Consider the following 24,861-nt stretch of genomic DNA (forward strand, 5'->3'; position numbering starts at 1 on the left):
CCTTTCTGATGTATGTCTGTTTGAAGAACATACTCAAACAATTGTTTAAAGTGTGCTGTTCTACAAGAATGTCTTTCGTTATGTCAAGTCTGGCAAGAGGCCCTGGTGCGAAATTGAGAATTTGCACTGTAACAATAGATCAAAGTGAAAATACAATGCCCAAGCAGCGTAGAATACAGAGTAGTTCATTGGTCCACTGTCCTCTATACCCTGACAAGAAGAGTACTATTGGGAGGTGGGCATTGAGTTGAAATGCAACTGAATGGGTTCCATTCAGATTTATTGCTGAAAGTGTTAAGTTGCAGGTCAGAACCTGTAATTAGACATTTCCTAGTGCTGGCCTAAACTTCATACCTTTGTAGACTTCAGAAAACAGTAAATTTGCTCCCTCTATGAGGTTGTGTGTCGTAAAAAACAGCCTCCCGGTTTATGACTTTTCAAACCTGCATGCTGCTTATGTTTTTAATAGCCCAGAGAGTGCTATGTCTCGGCTGCTCTGAGGTTTGGTAACCGGGTTCGCTGGAGGGAGGCATCACACTCTATCTCCACCTCCGGCCCAGGGACAGTCTGACAAGCGAAGCAGGGCATGGTGCCCAGTGCTAGGCTGGCTGGATCACTTTCAGCCCACCCAAACCAACCGGAGCCTTTTTATTTAGTTAGCTGGCAGTCGTTGGAAATTCCATCTTTGAAAATACATATTAATGATGCCGAGTGCTGGCTCCCCTGGCTCTCTGCTACACGGCGCTGGAACTGTGATTTCTATTAGTGTCGTTAAAGAGCTGAGGGGGGAGGTTTCGTTTGCTGTGCAGAGGGGGAATTCGCAGCAGCCTTGGTGTCTGGGTTTGCCTCCAAATTGGGTTGAGAGTGATACGAGGCTGGAGCCGCCACTGAACTTAAATAACTCTCATCAACCGGAGAGCCAGAGACAGGAGAAATGTTTTGACTGTGGCTTATTGACTGAAAAAGAGAGGCAGGGGGATTTTTACATTTGAATACTATATTTGGGCATTGATTAAATCAAAACTTTGACCCACCTGCTAATGGCAAAATTTTGCCCACAACTGAAGCAAGGGCTATATAGGGGGACACTGGCAAATATTTGATTTGGCCTTAAAGAACTTTCATTACTTGCCAGTGTGGTCTGAATCTCAATTTGTACTACTGGTAGCTTCAAGAATTCCATCTTAGGCCACAAGCAGAAAATTCAAATATATTCTGAATATCTATTTGAATTACGCTAGGTGGCCTTAAAACCAGTTCAATATATTTTCAGATATTTATAATTAAAATTGCAAGCCAGACCACCATTATTTCAGTAGTACCTTGAAATGTAATCTTCCAATTTTGACAACTTCTAAAAAAACAAAAAAAAAAACAAAAACTGAATAACATTAAAAACATAACGAAAACCATGACAGAATATCATAAAATTATCTTTATGTCTTTCTGACAGTTAGAAATGATGTTTGGTTGAACTGGAGGAGGAGCTGCGATGCTGGGATTGCCGGCCACTTGGTCTGTTTCCAATGAAGCTTATCTAAACACTTCTGAAGAGAAAAGAACTGCATAAGACACTTAGTGCTACTGACAGCTTGGACGAGATCACAAAATAATATCATAAACTTTCCAGTAATAAGCTTAAAGCTTTCAGAGGGAACAAAAGAAACAGTTCCAATAATCTTCCTAAACCAATTATTTTAAGATATTAACTGTTGCTCTGAGATGAAAGCAATTTCTACCACGAGAGGTAATTTTACTATGTAAACAAAGACAAGTTAAAGCGGGTTACATCTCCCTGCTTCTATTTATAACTGTTCTGATGTTGGTTGAGGGTGAGACATAGAGAGGTGTTCTTTCTGAATCATTCACAGAGCTCTTATACTCACTGCTCTTGATGTGTGAAATTGTAAAATGAGTGTTTGGGATCAAGGGACTAAATGTGTTTTAAATTTTTTGACCTCTTCTTTCCACACAAGTTTATACAATGAAGAAAAATGAAATCATTTGGAGAGATTCTGGGGGGTGGAAAGGCACTTCTGGTGTACTTGCATAAAATAATTTCATCTGAGAAGCATGGACAGACATCTCTCCCTGTCCACATTTATGATTTTTGAGAGAATTTGCAATTTCAGTGTACCAGAATAGCATTCTCAGGAGACTGCTGTCATTGCGATATTACGGAAAAGTTATGTGGATCCCACACAACTTGACAAAGATACTTTTAAACTTTACCATCTGAATGTGGTAAAGAAAATAACACATTGTCAAGAGATCTTAGAGTGTCTGGGACAAGACTGATGGTCTGCCTAGGGAAATACAATTCACAAAGCTGACAAAAGAAAAGCTTTCCCCATCTGATCAAGAAAAATAAAAAAGAGCAGCAAAATTATAACTCACTGACCTGGAAACATAGCCATGCTGGCTGTTCAACCTTGCATTTAGCCAGTTGGACACTGACCAACATTTGTTGACCAATGTAGAAATCCAGTCATGTATTATTTTTGAGTACATGTCAGATTTATAATCGGTTTTAAAAACTAGATTGCCAGTAGAACACAGAACAATGACACTGCAGTGGTAAAAATGAATAACAATTGAACAAAGTGGTGAATTTCATACTGAACTGAAAAACGAACTTACATAAACGCAGATCATGCAAGTATATTATTCTTCCGTGACAGATAATATTTTATAGGTATTTTTAAATGAGTCAAGTGATTTCTACAGTGTGTCACTATGGTGCAATGTACCACACCAGTGCTGAGCAAGGAATATTCGGTTTTCATGAATGTGATCCTTACAAGCTCAACGCGAAGGTGAACTAAAATCCAAAGCTGTGTTCATGGCAATCTGTTGAAAAGCTGGTTCATTTACAGTGAAGGCAGAAAGGGCACTAGATAAAGTAGCGATGCAATGTGGGTAAGCCATAAAACCCCTCCAGAGGGCTTCCCAAGCAGAGCAAAGTGGGAGGCCCACAAGGATATAGTTCCTTATCCCCAAAAGATTGTCCTGATAGCTAAAACATACCCATTAAAATACTCAGTAGGAACAAAGTTTGGGGGAAACCACAGGCTTTCTGGGCCACAGCCAGATTGACTGAGGCTTGGTTTTAATTGAAACGAGACATATAAAGACTCATAGCGAAATGGTTTTTTCGAACATGTCCACGGTTCTTGCTTGCCTTAATTACATCTTTCAGCTACGAGTCTTTATTTCAGTTGGCAGAGAGAGGACAAAAGGATGTTATAGAACACTTTCATACATATTCCTCGGAGACCAAGTGCATATTGCTGGGCCAAGGGTGGAGTGAAGAGTGGGGAAATATAAAGGTTGAATACTGGTCACCAATCCCTATCACCATAATCCAGTTTTGCTAACTTTTTTTTTGTGGATTATCAGTGTGAGGTTTGCAATAAGTGATTCATCATTATGAAGGGCTGAAAACGTGTTATACTTCTTTATAATAATTTCCAACAATTCATGGCTGAAAATGTTCCTATTAAGCTTTATTTAAGTGCTTCATTTACGTGTCTGGTTTCTGTTTTAGAGAAAAACAGACATAACTAGCAGCATGCTGGAAGACATTTTAAGTTAGATCTACTTCACGCTTTCCCTGACAAGGGCTGTCAGGTCTAGCCATTGATCTACTGAAGGACTTGACTACATTTGCTATTCCAGGCAGGCTATCAGGTGCTACTGTGGCTAGCAAATGGATTTGAAGTGTTTAAACACCTTATTGAAGGCAAATTGTATTCCCAATGGACAACAGAGCGGAGAAACAGAGTCTAATCATGTAGGGTCAGTACAGAGTGCACACACACATACGCACATACACACTCAGACACATGCCTGCACACTCATTCTCTCTCTCTCTCTCTGCCTCACTGACCACATAAGCAAAGGGTAATGTCCATCTGTGCAGTAGCTGTGAGTAAGTGAAAACCATGCGGGTTTGGAGCGTAGGTTTGAGGGCTGTCAGCGCTCCACCTCCCACCTACCTCCATCCTCTCCTGTTTGACTTCATCCACCTCCTCCTCATCCAGCAGGGCCATGAATTCCCCCGTCTGGTCGATAGAGCTCAGGAAGTCTTGTGCCAGCCTCTGTCTTTTGTTGACACTGCTGCTGCTGCTGTATTTGTCTGTGAGTGGGTGGACACATGAGAGAGGGAACGAGACAAACATTTTTCTGACTCTCCTCTAAGCACATCTGCACGCCAGCTGGCCTTGTTTACACCTGGGTCGTGATGGGGTGTGCAGTAAGCAAAATCCACGGCTCCGTTCAATCTCCTTCCTCTACGTTCAGTCATTTTAGTTAACACCAACCTCTGGCCCAACAGTAGCTGCAGTCTTTACAGGCCTCTGTCATTATATCTGTTATTTGTTTGTTTGTTTGAATTTACTGCAATTTGCTTCTTTTCAATTACAGCTAAATGTTCTTAATGACTTTTAATTAGAGAGAGAGAGTAAGCAGGAAAGAGAGGAGAGATTGCAAAAACCACTGCAAAGCATCATTTAAACAATTCATACAGCTTTAGACAACTGAAACAAAATATTTGACTGAAAAAATAATCACATCTTAAATTTTTATCATTTCTAATCTATTTTTTTGTTGTTCACCCCCAGGACTTGGTTAAAATGTGTTTGAAATTGATGACTAGTCACAACGCACTTAATACAATTTAATAATTTCTAGTACTTCTGTCCTGACATAGTGCTCATTCATTTTCTATCACCAGTAATTGACTCACTGAAGCACGGAAAATAAAAAAGAAGGAACATGCTAATTAAATGAAAGGAAATACAATGATTAAATGTATTTCTGTGAAGTAATGTCTGGTTGTAAATGACATAAATAGCCTCAGAAAATGTTTAATCAAGGAGACAGAATTTATGACACCTTAATAAGAGCTAGTTTATGTGGCTCAAGTTCCCCAGCGCTGGCATGGCTTAACCTTGAACAGAGCTGTAATTGTGGACTTCCTATGTAAACGGGCCAATTCAATCAAAATGTTAAATAATGCCACTTTGTGTAAACTTGCCTTGAAAAGATACAAATATGTTGATGTACGTAATTAGTCCTATATTTTTGGCTTTAATGACTTCTAAATTTGTCATTTGATGCAGTGGGTGTTTATGCGAATAAAAGAGTTTGGAAAATCTTGGTTAGGGAGAACAGTAAACAACACTAATACGCAATGATGAAACAGTGCATTCAAATCTGACAGAATAAACAGGAGGAAAAAGACATTATCTTTGATCCAAGGACAGCAAGCTTCAAAAAAACAAAAAAAAAACCAAATGTGCATGAGAGTATTTTACATTTTATATTTTACTTTTTTTTTTCCTTTGGGGTAATCACATATACCATAAGTAAGATTTGATCCTTAGCTGTGGATATATGCAATACGTCTAAAAAATAACCCAAAGAAAACATTTACTGTTGGCAAAGACAAAATACTAGAAATGTTGTAACTTTGGGTAATTTATTTAATGCCTTTCCAAACAAATGCCTCTGCTACAACTACCCATGCTATTGATGCTCTAAAAAAAAAGTATTTAAAAAAAGATATAACAATGATCTCTCCTTTGGATTGGGTCACTTCAACTGTTTAGAGGCTGAGGGTAACAACAATGCAAGACGCAAAGCTCTTGAACTCATCTTTCTACCGACGGACTGACTGTGGTGGCAAACGCTGTAGGGTCATGGTGGCGCTGTGGTTAGGGTAAGTGTACTGTCTTTAGCTACTCTTCAGCTTCATCTCCACCAGTGTCACCGCACACACACACCACACCAGAGAAACCACACCCTGAGGACAACCATCTCACTTTCCCCAGTCCGCAGGACTCAACCAGATTCACCAGTTCTTCTCCAGTTTAAAAAAAGGCTCCATCCATATCGTATTCGGAGCTACGTTTGAACAATATGTAAGCTCTTTAAGAGTTAAATTTTCATCTCTACATATATTTCTAGCACTATCGGTTGCTCGTGCACATCAAAAAGACCAGTCACGGGAAACGTCAAACTTTTCAAGTCAATTTGAGCTCAAAACAAAATACTGTACAGTAAAACACTGAACAGAGCAAACCATTAAACCGTTCATGGAAACAGGGGGGGGGGAAAGTGGAATATCAGCACACAGACAAGCAGACTCCATTTCAATCGACTGAGGGACTGCTTGCTCTCAATGCTGTGCTTAACATGCTTCTATCTCTCAAGTTACACTGCGGATGAGGAGAAAACATCCAAATGACACTCATCATGCCGTGAGATGTTAATGTAACTTCTTTTGGGGATAACTTTTCTCTCTTGTCTCTACTTTGCCATAATATTGATGAGGATGGTTGAATCCTGGTGGAACACTATGAAAGCACAGCTATGCTTAAGCTTCCGTCTGCATTTTGGTAATGGCTCTTGCTGATTGACTGTGGCATACAAAATTACCTTGGCTGACTCCAGTCATTATGAATGCCTTCATCATTTAAAAGGTTGACTGAACGGTGAAATTCAATTTGAGGGGTAAAAAGATGACTTAAAGACCCTCAGCGAGGAGAAAGTCATTCAAAGTCTATGAGTTAGTGAAACCGTGAACAACACCTCAAAATATGTCCCATTCATAACTCAGAGTCAAAACAAAACAAAAAAAAAAATACCTGAATCCAGAGGATCATCGTCATCTATGGTTTTGAGAATCTTAGACTTGTAGTCTCGGAACTGCATGTACTTGAGTAGCCTCCGCAATTTTTTCTAAGGGGGGGGGGGGGGGGGGGGGGGGCACAAGAAAAGACAGAAGAGTAAGGAGAGACAGAAAGAATGACCATCCTGTTTCTGTGTTCTTAGAAGAAGCTCTCTGTCTTTTCTTAGTAGTGCAGAAACCAGAGAAAGTTTTTTTTTTCTTTTTCTAGTAATATTTGTTGGAACAGAACTCAGACACTGAGCATTTCAGGGTCCAGGTCCAGTGTCAGGCTGTAGAATCTTACAAATATAAACCAGTCCAAACAGTGACAGTATAAACTTTTAACTCCATGAACTTCATCACTTTAAACTCAAATACAACAAAAATGCATAATCCTGTAGTGAGAGTGCAATACATCGCTATCAGTGATTGTGTCCATAAAGGGCAGTGGTTAAATACTGTCCTGACTCATTTATGCGCGTGGTGTATTTACCTTGTCTTTCCTCATAAGGAAAATGATGTCCTCAGGGGAGATGACCCTGGCTCCTCTGAGAAGGGCCACTTCAGCAGCTTGGTGGAGCTGCAGATGGGAGAGGCAAGAGGAGAAAAGGAGAAGTTTCATTTGATTACTGAAATATGACTTTAGTCTTACAGCAATCAGCAAATTCACAATGCCATGTGTTTGGTTTGGTCAAAAATTTCCTACAGAGTGCATGTTGGGTAACTGACCAAAGCATCTGTTGTTTAAAAAACCTTGAGCAGACCGATAAGAGAGCGCATATTTTGAGTCAAGAAACTACTACTTTGTTGACGCCTGTAATAATCATGGAGAGCCACTTCTGATAACAGTTTAAATGTCTTAGCTGGTGCCATTCACCGTGAAGTCTGAAGGTATAATCTGATCCTGCCTTCCTTTTACTCATATCATTACAGACTGTCTAAGAGGGATATTTCAAGTTATACCACATCTCCAATCCACGCAAAAACAGTCCTCTACATTCCAGGTTATACCACATCTCCAATCTATACAAATAGCAGCCTACAGGCCAAAAAAGCCTATAACCCCTGGCCAGACAGAGTGTGAAACAAAGAAAAAAAAAGCTGGTCAAGGAATGGTCTGTTCTCAAAGTGCTAGACATGATCTCTTGAACTTGCAGGTTTACGTGTTCAGGTGTTTTATGTAAACATAAACAAACTGGTTCACAAATAGCCGGCTAGGAAATAGTACTGTACAGACAGGCCCTCTTCCGCTCATTAACTGGTGACCCGATGAAGCTCAGCACAGTTAGGCTCAGTGAGTGATTGGAACGACAGCCTCCAGGGACAATCAAGTTACCACTGTTGGAAATGCCAGCGGGCCACGAGAGGGCATAACTAAATGGTGACCGGCCGTTTCCTCGCTACATTCACATCATTAAGACATTAAAACCAACCAAGCCTTGTAAAAATAAAATTCAAAATATGTTTCGAAGGCTTTCAACTCATTTAGCAAAAAAAAATCACAGCATTAGTCAAAAGAAGGTTGTGAAATGTTTTCACCTGTTACTGAAGTGTGTATAAAAATGTTATTCGTAATACGCTGACATTCTTCATTACTGTATACTCAATGTAATACTCAGTGAAGGAGTCAGTGAGGGACACCCTCACTCACTGGAGAAAAACAAATCTACGCAAAACAGAGAGGGAAAAAGAAGGAAAAGCAATTATAAAGATGATATATTGACAGTGCATGAGTGGCAAGCTAACAAATTTAAAAGAGAATTTCAAAATTTTCCATCTTCTGCAATGTGCAAAGTTTGTCAACTAAGACACTACTGTTAGCCAGAGACTACAAAAAGCATTTTAAAGAATAAAATGACCTTATTCATATTTTTATTAGGTTACGGTAAAAAAAGGGGGGGGAGGGGGGGCACGGGGATGTTGCAATCATATGGAAACAATCTTTACAAGCTCGAGCAGAGAGGCAGACAGAAAAAGAGGGAATGAAGAATGCCCTTTCAGTTAAGCACTGAAATTTCTTTTTATTGCCAAAGAGTAAAAACACCTCATCTATCACTGTCACCTTCCTCACAAAATGATAGCTGTCCACATGTAAATCAGCCAATCAAACGAGTGCCCTGGAATTAAGGGACTTCTTATGTAAAGACTGCAGTGTCGACTTACTGATATTTTTAACTCTAACCTCACTGCAGAGAAAAAAAAAAATGACAGAGGTCCAAGCTAGACCACTCATTTAAATCAGTTTAAACCTGATTTTATGCATAACTTGATTATATACAAAATATCCCATGGTAAAGGTAAATGACCGTGATAATATGTGATCCAAAAACAGATAAAAGAGATATTGCCATCCGTTGAGATGGAAGTCTTCTCGTGAAAGAAATCTTTTCTTCCTTATTCCCTATTGGTTTGCAAACATGTAGGAACAGCGGCCCTGTACTAACATAGCTGGCCTTGTTGCTTCCACCTGATGAACATTTGTCAGTTTCAAATCTGATTAGAAACATCTGCATTGTACTCAAGTCACACAAACACCTTAGGACAAGCAATGCACGGCATTGCTCTGGCAGCAACAAATGTTATCTTAAAGTAGGTCTCTATCACACTTCATCAAGAGCTCCAATTACAGAGCCCTGCCTCACAGCGGTCCCACTGATCTAACATGAACGAAATGTGCATGCCCGCAAATTCATGTGAACATCAGACAAGCAAAAGACAGAAAAGTATGACAGACTTGTATTTCAATTCAAATATTTTCATCTGCGTTTTTATTTGTTTAGCTTTTGTTTTGTTTATATTTGTGTTTGCTAACATGTGTACCATCAAACTAATGTCATACTGCTCCAAAAGTGAAACATACCACTCATTCCTCTGAATACAGCTCTCTCTGTCCAAATGCAGAGATGGCAGATGTATTAATACCTCTGACTAATTCCATTCCTAAATGCAACCGATGAGAATCTTCATAAAAAGCAACATTTAATCAGTCGTCTTGGCAGACCAACCAAATCCAGAAATACATACAAGTAATTCTTAGGGGTCTGTCAACATTCTCTGGTCATAAATATGTTTGCCTGCAAATGTACATCTCAGCATGAGTTTTGGAGGGCAGACCAGGCCCCACACACAGCAACAGGGATAGCATTTAAAAAGGCACGGGGAAGCAGAGCTCCATTTAGATCTCTTTGGTCTGGCATTGCCCCAAGGCCGACAGACTGCCCGCCATGTCTGCCTCTCCGTTTAATGGGGGGAATGGTTTTTAATAGACAAAAATGGCTTTAAGTGTACATCTCATCCTGCATTCACCACACTGACTTAGGCCAAAATACTCAAGAATCCTGCAAATGGATGACATCTGCCTTTGTTACATTCAACGTAAAAAAACAAAAACAAAAACAAAACAAACAAACAAACAAAAAAAATCAGGAAAACAAAAATACGCAAGACAGGTTAGAAGCATGTCATCAAGGAAACTGACAAGGACATGATATAAAAACTGAAACAAAGTATCTTAAATTTATATGTAATGAATGAAATGTTGAATATACTGACCTGGAAATTACGTTTTTAGTCTTCCTCCGAATAAGGTATACATAAAGCTTATAAGCTTTGGGTTAATATCAAAATAATCTGAGGACGCTGAATAGATGAGGGTTCACTTTAAAAATATGTAAGAAACTGACTGAACCTTAAGGGGTATAGTTTTAAGGCAAAAACTTTTTATCGATGGATTTGAAAACTGCATTATTTCATTTAAAGTGTTTCCATTGCAATACTGTATTCAGACAGAGTCAAAGAACAGGCACATAGCCATTTGTGTAAGAGACATCTCTTTCAAAACACCCTGGCAACACAACAGTCTCATGATTTTAGTGGTCATAAAAGAAGAAAAGTTACCTGTCCCACAGACTGCCTCGATGACGTATGGAAAAAAAGAGAGATGAACCAGGTTTTAACACTTAATAGTCTAAAAAACTGACTTCACACATTTCATCTTTCCAACCATTTACAGGGAACTATTAGAATTCCCTGGCTTTAAATGTCACCCTGCAAAATATCAGATTAATTTTAGTAATTGCTCTAATTTTACACATTGATCAAAGCAGATTTCTGAGAGTTGACGCTGAATGCTGCTGCTTTGAGTTTTCCATGAGGGCTGGGTCAGAGTCTCTCTCTGAACAGAGGGATCACTGTGACTGTTCTCAGGAGCCGTGCAGCCAGACTCTGTTGATGGTTTATTTCAGCACTGAAGGACTGTTTTACCATTTCTGGGATGCTTCAGCTATCAGAGCTCTGAGGCGTTTATATAATGCGTGCTTTTCTCCATTTTGATATTGCAGTGTGTGGTTTTAAGTGATTAAACTAGTCCAAGCTGGAATACGGACAAGAAAGCACTAACAATGATCACCCACAATATTTTTTCTAACAAGTTCCCAATACGCTCTCTGCGCTCAGAGATTAAATAAAATATGTTTAATTCTTCATATGTAAAGATTTGAATTTAACAATATTGAAAGAAACACCTGTCGCACACCAAAACAGGCTGGATGTTTAATTAACAGAAAAGAGATCATCTAGATTACTGCTCACCGAGGAACAGAAACATACGCCTCTCTCAGATGAAACGCACAGATTTCTATCCAGCACAATGAAACATCAGATCCAGTCTGCACAGAGAGCAGGTCTCTGGGCCTTGGGTGAGATCTCACTAGCCTTGTGCTCTAATTACAGGGATCAATTTTAATTACAACACGTTTCCAAGCACCACTGGCCTAGGCAAGCTGGTTCATGTCTCGTTACAGTGAAGGTGGAAAAAGGACGGGCTTTCATGCAATAGCATGGCAGAAGTCAAATAAACAAAGCTGCTGTGCACAATTTCCTCTCTGCTGCTACCGCACCATTCTGAAATGTAATCCATTATTTGATTACACTGGAAAAGGTAACAGGAAGACAAGGGACTATTCCAGTCATAGCGTCCTTGTAAAGATCAATTACACCATTTCCTTTGAAAGGGGAGAAAACAAAGGCACTTCATGGTCTCAGGCCTCAATTCTTAGACAGATATATTTAAGGTTACATGAGTAAGTAACCTCACTGACTGGTAAATCACCTAAAACCCAAAATCTAGTTTTTTTTTTTTAAAAACTTGATTACATTGTCTGGTGTTCTGCTACAGCCCAGTATGCATTGTCTCCGACGCACCATTGGCTAAGTTTAGAAAACCTGCTTGGCTTAATGATATATCATTTTAGATAAGGTCTTAGTTAAATCACAGACTATATACTCTGTTGATCTGTGCAGCTTAGGAAATGAGTAAGGAATTGTGGTGCGAGCACTTGCTGTAAACACTTAAAAGTAAAAACACCAAATCATAATCGCTATCATGAGAACAGGAATTCCCAAGAGCGTTTGCACAGACTAAATGTTTTGCTTGTCTTTTGCGGTTTAATGATGATGTTTGCCTGGAGACATTATCAGTGTTTTCTGAGACTGAAAGTCCCTGAGAGTCATGCAGTTTGGTAAATAAAACAAATGTTTCCCCTTTATTCCAGTATCAATAAGATATAAAGAGACTAAAAGCAAAAGTACAAGAACTGCTTTGCTGCTCTCAAAAACACTGACAGACAGATTTCTGCTCAGTGTGTTCAAACAATGCACCTGCTGTTCCAAAGGCACTGTGTACAAAACATAAATTGCCTCACAAGCACTGACAGTTACCACTCTACAACCCCCCAAAGGTGTTGTTGCCAACCGTTTGATGCTAAAACGCCTGAAACATTGACTAATTTTACCCATGTGCCTCTAATATTAAAAATAAATAACCTCTTGTAAGAAAAGGCCAGAAAAGATTGTGACATCCACTGCCATTTTCAAAAGGACCCTCTGGATTTTCTATTTTATTTAACCTTTAACTGTAAGCAATGAGCTGTTGAAGTTTCAAACAGGCTCAGAACGAGACCATAACAAAATTTTGCCTGTACAGAGCAATCATTCAGGCCTAGCAGTAATAAGATATCAAATTTCAAATCCCTGATCCATTCGGGCAAACAATAACAGAGTTGTGTACTTAAACAAACTACTTTACGCGCATGTTTGTCCCTCTGGATGCAGGACACTAATTGATACAGGCATCCATACAACTCTGAAATATGTCAGTGAGAGTCGGTTGAAAAAGATATGACAGCCATGCCCTCGTTCCCCAAAGCGTTTCTAGCCCTAACATCCGCTGACTAATCCCTCACTGCACTGTGGGCTTTGCTTTCAGGTTGGTTTTTAATGCTGTATTTGAGTCTGGGTCTGGAAGCCCTCTGTTGACCAGGCCAACCACAGTACATGCTGTGGATGAATGGACTTCTATTTCATTAAACCCCCAAAGACGATGGGATCTGCCCCTTATACTTGCTAAAAAAAATCATAAAGTTAAATATAACTGGATCATCATTAGCTAAGACCACCCATCATGAGCTTAGGTGGAAACCAGTGTCCGCAAAGTACACAGAATCAACTGGATGTTAAAAAGGGAATCTGTGCAAACACCAATGAAAAACAAAAATAATGTCTGGATAATTTTGTTCAAGGCGTCTCTTTGGCCAAGAACTCTGATCAGGTCAAATTACATTTGCAATTTTCACAACTTACCACCAAGACGTAAGTAGTATCTTTCAAGTCAGTCAGCGAGGACTTATCTGAGATCGCACAAGGACAATGCTATAATGTCCACAAGCAACTGTGTCAAAACTATTTCAGGACATGAATGCTTAATTTTGGGGGCTTTTTAAAATCAACTCAAAAAGCCCAAGCAATACATGTTAAACATTACTCCAAAAAAGTTACTTAGATTTTCAGGCGACTTTATTAGTGCTGCATTCAACACATGTCTATTATACAAGTGCAAATAACTCTACACTGTTTTCTACACTGTAATGCATAATACTCAACGGGTGTTTAACAGGTTACGAAGAGATCTTAAATACCTCTGAATTGTGAGCTATGTACATGAACAGTGATCGCTCAGGTGAGCGAACGTCTGCTTAAGTACAGTACAAGAGGCCAAAAGTTTTTCTTTCCCTATACCACGAGAAGGACAGCATGTTATGCAACAACCTGAGCTTAATTTTACAAACTGACAACTAGGCATTAAATTGATAAGTACAATGGACTCATAAATATATTCAGTAGGAACACAGACACCGGTCATTATCACATGCACTAATCAAATTTACAACAGCAGCCAATGTTGAAAGAGTCATATAACCAAACTGCTGTCGTTGCAAAAGACAAGACCCCAGGGACTGATAGAAACACAGGAATAAGAAAAAAAAAAAGTCCTGGGGAATAACTGCCTATGAAAGCAGACCCGGCCAGTTTTTGCACCTGGTGTTTCAACAGCCAGCCAAGTGAACTCTGTTTCACATGCATAGTGTGTCAGGCCAGCCTGATGTCTTTTCACTGCCGTGTTTGGGTTTCTAAGAGAAGCAGACATTTACAGCTAGCCCCTACAACATATCAATCAAGTTTTGGTTCAGGCCAAAGCAGATGGAGAGAAAGGTCATTTCGCTACATATATTACAAAACATGAAGTGATCATTTCTACTCACTGTTCCTGAACAAGGATGCCAGTTCACAGAAGTCTGAGTTTAGAGGAAACAATATTTATCTTGAAAGCACAAAAGCATATTTCAGACTTTAAGCTAAATAATGTCTTTAGTCCATTCAATGTCCATGTAATTACCAACTTTTACAGGTTTGCTTTTGACACACACAAATTCCAAAAATCATAATAGACCTCACATAAATTCGAATGGCACTCTTTCATTTTTATAGTGTCTATTAATTTCAAGACTTTTTTAAACAGTATTTTTTTTTCAACTTGGTGAATGTACTCATTGTTCATGAATAAGTAAACATTTCTTAGCCTTTTGAAGCGACAAATGACAAGAAAATACTACATATTTTGCATTTAATGTGTGATGCAATAACAACATCTCACTGTCAGTCAGATGCAATGCAGAATATGTAAAGTCAGCAAAAAGTCAGGATAAAGATAAAGCCCTACACAGGAACTCCTGTGCTAATGCAGAAAAACATCACAGATACAGAAATGCAAGTGAGCACTAGAGGTCACTGTGAGGATCCCATTGCAAAACGTTGCGAAGAGACTTGAAAGCAGTCAGATGCTGATTATAAACGACAGAGGTGATACTGTATCAACTTTCACCCTACAAAATCTTCAGTAACTTTTAATCCTTCACAAAGTACAGGATAATTGTTTTTGGTTTTTGTTTTTTTTAATTTATTAAGTGACAGTCATCGCAAAGTACGTCCTGTAACCACCCATCCATCTATCAGTCATTTAATCTGTTGTTATAAAGTCACCTGCTACAATATTATACGCTGGCACAAAGTTATGAAAAACCTCTCCAAGGGTTAGGATGCCGCGTAATTAATTGCTCCGAGTGAACTGCACGTCCTCACTAAGTGATCTCAGCAGTTCTTAATCTCATAACGAAATTTCTGCCTGTGCCAGCTGTCTACCCGAACACAGGGGAGTGTTTTTAAAAACGTACAGGACAACAGAGTAAAATGACTCAGTTATACAGTACATATGGACTTGTGTGATTCACTCATAACAGGACACACCATTCCCAGAAGCCTTTCAAAAGCACAAGGACAGAACAGACTGGTTATCTGCTCTCTGCTGGGAACTTGACGGAGGGAGAGAGTAAAATCCAGGGAGAGCTGATGAGCTGTGCATGATTCATTTAGACTTCTTGTAAATACCGCTGAAAATATCATGCATGCACAACATTTTTTTAAGAGGAATGAACTGAGGAGTTTCAAGTTCTGGCTCACAACAAGCCACATATTCTTCAGGCCATCTTCTAACTCTTGGTGTTACACTATGAAAAAAAACTAAGTCATAAACTCATTTTAAATTCATATGGACATTTGACAAAACCCATCCCTGTGTTATGGAGACCGGAGGTCCCATTTTCATAATACCATATTAAGACTCTAATGATTTAATTGCAAATTGTAATGAGACCGTATGAGCATAGTCCCAAAAATGTCACGCGGCTCAATGCCCGTAATGACAATACGGCAGCGCACCATATGATACTGTGCTGTGCTGTATTCCTATGCTGCATTATATTTCTAAGTGGTGTTTACAATACTCACAACGTATAATGCTGGCTGATGCATTAACTATGTGTTAAAACACTGTCCGTGTATTAAAAGCATTATTAAGGAGAAATTCAGAGCAATGGGCCTTAATTAATAAAGAATAAAATAGCAAAGATATTTGTGGGTTACATGACAGAAAACACCTCACTGTTTTTCTGAAAGGAGCAAATCCGCTAAATAAATATCAATATTTGTGTTCAAATTAGATCTGAAAAATGCAGATTGTCATGTGTGGAATGAAGATTGTAGCTTTGACACTAGTGAGACTACAGCTCAAAATAAATAAATAAATATGAGAGGTTAACCAAGCACAATGTAGTATTTTTTGGCACCATAAATATATCTTGATGTCTACTGTGTTTGTCTAGGTATGAGTACGTCTCTGTGCCGGTTGGATATTTTATGTGTTGTGTGTGCATGTGTATGACTCCTTCAATGATTGTTCATGTTTGTGTGTGTGTGTGTGTCTCTCTGAGTTGGCACTCATAGTGGGTGTGCACTGAGACAGCAGTGTGAAATGTTTTGCGGGCCATCTGGGAAGAATTTATTGTGTAATTTGGTTTATTACCGCTGCGGTCTTCGTCTAAGTAGCATGCACACAATTCCAGTCCACTGGCCGAGGCTACACCTGGTCTCTCGTAAGAATAATAAATTCAGGAGAGAGGAAGCTGGGAATTAATTGAGGGATATCACCATTATACCCTGTTTAGTGCTTACTGTCAGGACTGGGGATTTATTTATAGTAGAGCAAAAAAACAAACATTTCAATAGAATTGTATTACATACACTGTCATAACAAACAGACAGTCTCTCCAGAAAAGAAGAGGCCAAAAAAGCAGATATCGAAGATAATATTGTCAAAGAGAGATGAAGAGGCAGCCAAATGAGAAAAATATGGCCTTGTTTCTCAGATCAGGATTAAGACCAGACCAGAACTAAACGTCATCCTAGATGAAGATTCTCCCTTTAATTTTATCCAGAAATAGTGTTTATCCTTGTCTGTAGAATGAGCCCTAAAGGTAGTCCTGAGATTGGAGAAGACATAAGCGTCTTCAAAAAGGAAAATACAAATTCCCTATTCAATATAGAGACCCATTTGATCTTACTGTGGATGAGACAGATGACATATTCTCTATGGTTGTGCATCAGGCACCCTTTGGATAGCTGACTGTTTTGAGAGCACACTGCAGCTTCATCATAGCTGCCTCAGAACACGCTGGGTTATATATGGCCTCGGACCTACAGAACAGAGTTACACATCCTCTGGGAGCAGGCGGTAAATTACTTTAGGCTGTCTGGGCTTTTATGTTTGGCAAGTGGGCTCCACAATGGTTTTTAGTGCTGGGATTTATAATATGTAGTGCTTTTTTGCTCATCTGATTGGAAGCCAAGGCTTCCATAAATCTGCCTGGAACCGGCCACTGTCAGAAAATATGGGGCGAGCAGATGACAGTTAACATTAATGCATTAAGTGAACAAGACATGATCGTGCACTTCCGGATGTGAGGTAAGGGAAGGCAGTTTCCGCCTTGGCCTGGGTGGCAGCTGTTAGCTCCAGAGATACAGGGAAACAGATGGAAGGGCAGCACTCTTCAGAACTTTAAATAGGCTCCATTGATCTCGTCAACAAAATGCAGAGGAAAGTACCATGGGGTCTTCAAACTCAAAGACCCCAAATCACAAGTCGAATTTTTCTTTTTTTTTTTTTTTTTTTACATTACTATCAATACCATAAAATTCAAGGACAGTTTTTTTTAAAAATCCAAACCGGTTTGGCTGTGGCAGAGAAGAAAAAAGAAATGCAAAAATGCTCGCACAAAAGCAACTGAGAAAATACTGTACTTTTAAAATGTATACTGTAAAAAATGAACTCAGATGAAAGCAGAGCCAGAGAACCAGGGGAAAAAGCTTCAGAGGAAAGGACAAAGCCACGCTATGCAATGCTGGCTCTCCACAGCAAATACTAACCACTAGCCAACTTGATTTAAGAGGTTTCAGACTCCACAGGCTAAAGGTCAAAACAATGAAAGTTAAAAGATACTTTCCCTCTCATTGTGACGGAGGGCACCATGGAGTGACGGGGGTAAAGGTTAAAACAACAGCACGTGTCCCAGCGTGCCGCTTGACCCCTGACAGATAACTCTCCCACAGCGCAGACAAACTAATGGCCCCACTGAAGAACACTCACGAAGCTCAGTCAACTAACACTTTCATATAATATATACTCAGACCCCTTAAACCATCTTAACCACACTACAGTGTGATGAAACTGACTGGGAGTTTATGGCAGGTTGAAGCACTCAATTAAGATAAAAGCAACTGATCCTGAATAAATGTTCCAAGCACTTGATTTGCAATTCTTAAAAACAAATCTTAAAAGTACATTGAAAAAAGTATTCTAAATGATCCTATCATCCTGAGTTATGTTTTTTTTTTTTTTTTTTTTGTTATTTGTGGAACACGAGTACATTTAGAAACTTTTCAGGGGAGAAACAAGAGCTTTAAAGATGTTTGCTAGATTTATGCACCTATCATAGCAAACACTTCAGTTATGTTACATTTCAGTTCCTCCCTGCCATGACAGGGGTTCTAGGCGCCAAGGACCATATTTTAATTTCTCTATTACGTATTCTTCACAATATCTATAATAGAATAGTTGCTTGAAGCATGTCTGTAAAGGGTAATTTCTCTCCCTTTAGCTACAGTCATTGTTTTCATTCGCCTGTGGTAAATGCATGACAAGGTGTAAGTAGAGGCAGAACAATGTTTTTCTAAGCAATGAAAGCAGTTTAGTTTGTAAGCACAGCTATTTACTTTGCTTTGTACATTTCTCATATCGCAGCAAAATGGCTAGGCTGAATATGAGATCAGTTTCAGAGGGCAGGGTTGCCGGGAAACTCTGGGAAGCATTTGAAGTTGGGTCCTCTGACTATTGCAGTGGTGAAATGAGGCCGGCAGCGATTGTTCTATTTTTATGTAATTACAGATCTCACTTAAACCATTTAACAGATGCAAACGCCTAAATATTTTGTTGTACAGTTCATTTGCTAAGGGCTTTTGCGTCAATTGTCCCTTTTCCATTGTTAGTTCTTAACCCTTTGTTACCAACTTATTCTTTAGCTTATTGTAAAAAAAAAAAAAAAATTGAGAGTGGCCAAGTATGCAAATGATGAAATACAGTGAACCAGCTTCATACTTAAGTTCATGCTTTCGTGCTAAGATAAGCAATACTCATGAGCTAAAAAAAAAACACCCAGATATTCACAGCAACAACAACTACAAAAAAATCTATAGGTCGATTACACGTTGTGATGTGGTATTTTTAACACTGTCAACTAAAATGTTGCTATCATACTGCTCTTGTCATTTAGACTAACTTACCAAATTAATGAGCTGAGTGTGAACTATGTCTTCAACTAGAGCTGCAGTCTCATGCAGGGGCCGTCTGGAATCTCCCAAGGCAAACCTGAAAAGAACCACACAAAACTCAAAAACTGCAGAGGAGAAGCACTACTCTTGCAACAGAATGTGTTATGTGTCTTCACTCTTTAAGGACCTGTAAGAATATATGCAGATGAAGTTGATCTACCTTTGGCAGGCCTGTTATAAGTATCAAGCAGGTGAAGGAAATTCAAGACATCCCCCAATATGTATTCCTATATACTGCATATATATATATATATATATATATATATATATATATATACACACACACACACACACACATATATACATATATACATACATACATATATATATATATATATATATATATATATATATGTATGTATGTATGTATGTATGTATATATATGTATGTGTATATATATATATATATATATATATATATATGTATGTATGTATATTTAGATATATTATTTTACATTATGACAGATGGTGTGGCAACATCATGAAACTATCCCAAAAGCCCTTCTAAACAAAGCACTTCTACAAAGTAAAATGAAAGAAAAAAAAAATTTGATTGGAGTAGTTAGGTGTGAAAAAATTCCTTTCTTTAGCCTACGCAAACAAAACCTTTCTAGATATAACTTAAGAGTTTGTTTTTCTTTTCATTACACAAAATTAAAAACAGTTTAAACAAATTCACAAACAGCCTGTGTAAACCGGTCTGACTTGAATTTTTTATTCTGTATATGAGCCTGTATCGCCAGAGAGCTGTTTACAAATTCTACAGCTTTTTATTCCCAGTTTTTCCCACACTGCAGCTGCCAAACGTTCCCACATCCAGTGTGCTTAATATCGACACAGTGGTTTCATCCAATAGGAGTGCAAACCACTGCATGGCCACAGACACTCTTCCTTTAACAGAGGAGAGGATGGAATCAACCATGGGAAGCTAGCATGCTACAAACTCAACATTTAAAAGTCAATGATACTATTACTCAATGAATTTCACACATCACATTGGATGATCTACTTTCATTTCCCTGAAATACAAAGTCGTTAAGCTTTGATTTGCCATTTAGAGTACAATTACATATAATACCCTCCATGAGATTGGCCATTAAAAAAAAAACTACCCTAATTAAAGCAGTTTTAATGTCAATACCATGACATCATTGGCGGCTCCTGCTTGTCAGTAATAATCTAAGGGCGTCTTAGAAGGAATCTGTTCAATCCAGTGAGCAGCTCATGATGACTCTGGTATTTATACAAAAGTGATTGATGAGTGTGTTCCAGGAGACAGCAGTACTGTATGTGACTAATAATTTTTTACAAAGGATGGCAAATCATACATAGTCCAAAAAAACAATGTTAGTAAAGAAAGATTCAATTTTTATGACAATTCATCACAGCTGTTGTCATTAGGAAGCAAAACTGTGTAAAATATCTGTCTGAAGTATTTCTTTGATCTTTCAAATTCTATTATATTACTGCTTTCTACAGAGCAGCATAATTCCCTATAAGGACATCACCAAAATTGTTAATATACAGTAAGATCACAAGGAAAAGGTAAAATTTAAGAGACAAACATAAGAATTAGTCAAAATATGCTCAGGCTCTTTTGCGCAAAAATACATACAGACCAAAGTCATTTTTCCTACCTACAATAGCTCAAAGACAAGAATGCTTATAGAATCACCTGTCACTGAATATGATGAATTCTCTGTACATCGGAATATTAGATAATTCATAACCCTCTCAATGAACTTTTATTACATCTATGCTTCATCTTCTTTTCATCACACAAATACATTTTTAATCAAAATGACTTCCAGAAGAAAGTTTGTAATTTGCTCCAGTTGCATAATGTATTCCATTTGTTTGGTTATAAAGCATTTCAGTTCAGACCAGGAAACAATCGAGACAACAGACCATCTAGGAGCATGAAGACTGGACAATGATCAATCATTTTCATTTCCACAAAAGGGGAAAAATTTTCCTGTTGTCTCAACATACTGTCCAAAATAAAATTGGCTTTATGGGGTCAGGCACAGTTTTCTTTCTCTAGAAGATCAAAAGACTTTGATACGAAGCAATTCAGAGACTGAAATATAAAGAAAAAATGTACACATACCTAGAAAGATGCATTAGATTATGTGTATCTTTCTATGTATGTGTACATTTTCTTTCATTTTTCAGTATCCAAATTGCTTCATATCAAAATCCTTTGAGTGTGTGTGTGTGTGTGAGAGAGAGAGAGAGAGAGAGAGAGAGAGAGAGAGAGAGAGAGATGTAGATATATACATATATTAAGAGGTCATATATATTAAGAGGTCACCAAAAAGATCTATATAGAGCAATGCTGAGATTATAAAACTCAGATTTTTTGGTGACGGCTGTACACTCTTTTTGATTTCCCCGCAAATCTGACAATTGCTTCCTCCACAGTAGTAGGAAAACCAAGTCCTGCACTGAAGGATACTATCATCAGCATGTTGATATGAGCTAAGCAGAATCAGTGATTTGTTTTTTGCATCTGTTTGCTTTCAGAAGTCAAGCTGGCCAGACTGCACATAAGAGGCTAAACAAAAGGCTGCCAGAGTTCCAGTGGCTGGCTAAAAAGAGCCGAGTGTTTGGGCTCAGCGTCAGGGTTCAAAGTGCATACCACACAGTGGATGCTGTTGTTTATTTGCTTGCGGTGCAATAACAGCCTGCCCCTGCCTCTCTCACTGACACCAGCCGCCCAATATTTGCTTAGAAACAGGGAGGCGACTGCAGCTGATGTAAACACATGCATTTGACAGTCCTGATGTCTGAAAACAATTGTACTATTCCATACCCCCAAAAAATCAACGGTGGTTAAATGATCATTTTTTCTGAGCTGCATGATGATGATGAGGGGGAGGAGGAGGAGGAGGAGGATGAGGAAGATGACTGAATCTTTATAAGAATGATAGTTTAAACAAACCATCAGGTTGGAATTTGTATTGTGTAAGTGAAGAAACATCGTCTTACCTTAATTAATAATTCATGTCTAACCATGAAAACGATTCCACATATGAATTTTGAGTGGCCAAATTCCAACTTACCAGTTAAGTGGCCCAGAGAGAGGCTTGTCATTATTTATGTTTTTTTTTTTTTTTTAGAACTTTAACCTTGAATCTTTGAAAATATTCCAAATGGGAAGGACTGCATGCCGTGGACAGTCAGGGAAAAAAAAAGCAATAAACCACAAGCCAAGGGCGTTCATTCTCTTGTCTGAAATGCCCATTTGCACCACTAGCAGGGCAAGTTGGGTTTCTGTTAATTTACCACATTCATTTTCATAACAAAATGATGAATGGAAATGGTTAATTACAGAAAATAACTATTTAGTTGTACTTACTGTGTAGCCACAATAACTTTGGTCCTTAATTTTTAAAAGCTCTTGAATCCTCAAGGTTATTGTTTTAGGGTTAACCAAAATGAAATTATGATTCAGTTCATTTAGCAGACTCCCAGATGTAATACAATTAGTGGTATAGCGCTAGAAGAATGGCAGCATCTTTTGTTAAAACAATTTATTGTATATTGTCAAAAAATGAGATTTTTATGCCTAAGCACTACCACTATGGAATCACTAACGTGGGCATGGTTTAAAAGATAATATTTTAGTTTGAGGCAGAGTAGCATTTAAGTATATGAGGGGCTTAAATCATGCTTAGGTAGATAAAGGGTGTTGCTTTATGCCTGTTCCATCAGCAACTACTATTATCCAAATGTAAGCACAGAAACTAGTCAATGAAGCAGTTTCAAACCCAAGATAAACTACAGTAAAGCAAGGGCTGTTTATTTTATGGACACTTCTGCAGGATAGCGAGTTGAGTGCAGAGCTCTGCTGGCACATGGAGAAGTGTGGGGGAAGCAGGAAGGATTTCCAGACCGTAACACAATGTCCCTGAACACGGTCATGCAGTCTGGGCACTTCACCTGGACTCTGACATCAGAAGCTAGGGATAATAACTTCAAAGTCACTAGGAAACAGTTTTAAAGTTAGGCACCCAAACTTCAAATGTAGTCAGTGGACTATGGTTGTTCCATGCTGTAATGGCAATGTCTGCTTATTAAACCCACTGAGTAAAAACAAAGGTCTGTGTGCTTTGGAAATCATAGAGCTGCAAAGTCTCATCCTGGTCATTCAGTTATACAATAATGGAGTGTGACATTAGCAAAAGATCACTTATTGTGCCCAGTATCCCAATTTTATGGAGTCAGTTTTCCATATGCCATACACCAGTACGTTAAAGGTACAGTACCAACCGGAAAATCTGAATATTTCCTGTGCATCTAATTTCAGACTTTGGGAAACCTTTGAGAAGGCTTTAGACCAGGCCTCAACACTTTGTCCAGGATTTTTCCATTCTGAAATGTATTTACAGCGTGTGTCTCTGACTGAGACTGCTGTGGAGTTTTCCAGGCTAAAAGGCGTTTATAGTGATAGGGTGGGGTTAGGTTGGGTTGGACCTAGGGCTATTTTGGGACAGTGGGGAACTTGCCTCCAGACAGGACAGCAAAACAGTCTTGAATTTTGATAGGAGGAAATTAGCATGTAGAGACATTAGCCAGCACTTACAAGCCTAAATGAAAGTTACGGTAAAATCTCAAGAAAATAAAATATCTAAGCAGCAATTTAAATACAGATCCTTGCTATCAAAAAGATAAACAGGAAAGACTTATCCTAATAGCTCGCTCCTAAGAACAGTGCTGCATAAAAATCGAGATAACATCAAAATGGACACACGTTCATGCATACTGTTTTTCCTTCTGTTAAAAGGCACAAATGCCTTAAATCTGTCTGTTTAAAAATCTGTAATGTTATTGGCAGAGGCTATCCAGCAAAATAAACGGTTATAGCAGCTCCAGTCATAACTGTAGGCAAAGTTTGTTATTCCGTTCAATGCACTGGCAAGTCTTATTCAGAACTTCAGCACTTATTACCGACCGCTTATTTGACTTTGTCCGCTCAAACATGGCAGTTTCATGTAAGACCTGCAAGACCTGAGAGCGCCACTACTCCTGGGTCTTGAAAACATAGAGAAAATGTTCTGGCACGTGTAAGATATACTAGAGTTAATTCTGATTTGCTGAAGCTTGTCTGTGTCACTTATATTAGAGTCTAAATGATTCATAAATTATTTTAACAATAAATGATAGTTAAAAGAGAATAACAGGAGGAGTGTGTGTGTGTGTGTGCATATATATATGTGTGTGTGTGTGTGTGTGTGTGTGTGTGTGTGTGTGTGTGTTTTGGGGGGGAGGGTTATTGAACTATATATGTAATAGCGATTTACAGGCTGACAATTACTGCCATTAAAATATTTATATTACATACTTATATTTATACTTTATACCTTATATTACACACTTACATACTTCTTTGTAATCTGCAAAAATGAATGGTTCTCAAAGTATTTTTAATAAAGGGTCAAAGAAAAACAAAATTGCCATTCCTGCAATGATGAATCAAAACATAAGTTGAATTTGACCTGTGGGGACAAATGACTGACCGATGAACGCAGACCATTTATTTAGGGAACCAGGAGTTAAAACAAAACATGT

General features: G+C 38.5%; 1 protein-coding gene across 1 annotated transcript in view; it reads right to left on the bottom strand.

Moving 5' to 3' along the window:
* The window catches only part of supt3h (SPT3 homolog, SAGA and STAGA complex component), a 72,535-nt gene that overhangs the window by 18,867 nt on the left and 28,807 nt on the right, over positions 1–24,861 (bottom strand). The window contains exons 2-5 of the mRNA XM_030768244.1: positions 19,241–19,325; positions 7,167–7,253; positions 6,651–6,744; positions 3,999–4,138 (exon numbers count right to left, since the gene is read on the bottom strand). Of these exons, the coding sequence (XP_030624104.1) occupies positions 3,999–4,138; positions 6,651–6,744; positions 7,167–7,253; positions 19,241–19,325 (406 nt within the window). The remainder of the gene's footprint in view (positions 1–3,998; positions 4,139–6,650; positions 6,745–7,166; positions 7,254–19,240; positions 19,326–24,861) is intronic.

Source organism: Chanos chanos, chromosome 1 (assembly GCF_902362185.1).
Source record: "Chanos chanos chromosome 1, fChaCha1.1, whole genome shotgun sequence".
Classification (NCBI taxonomy): Eukaryota; Metazoa; Chordata; class Actinopteri; order Gonorynchiformes; family Chanidae; genus Chanos; species Chanos chanos.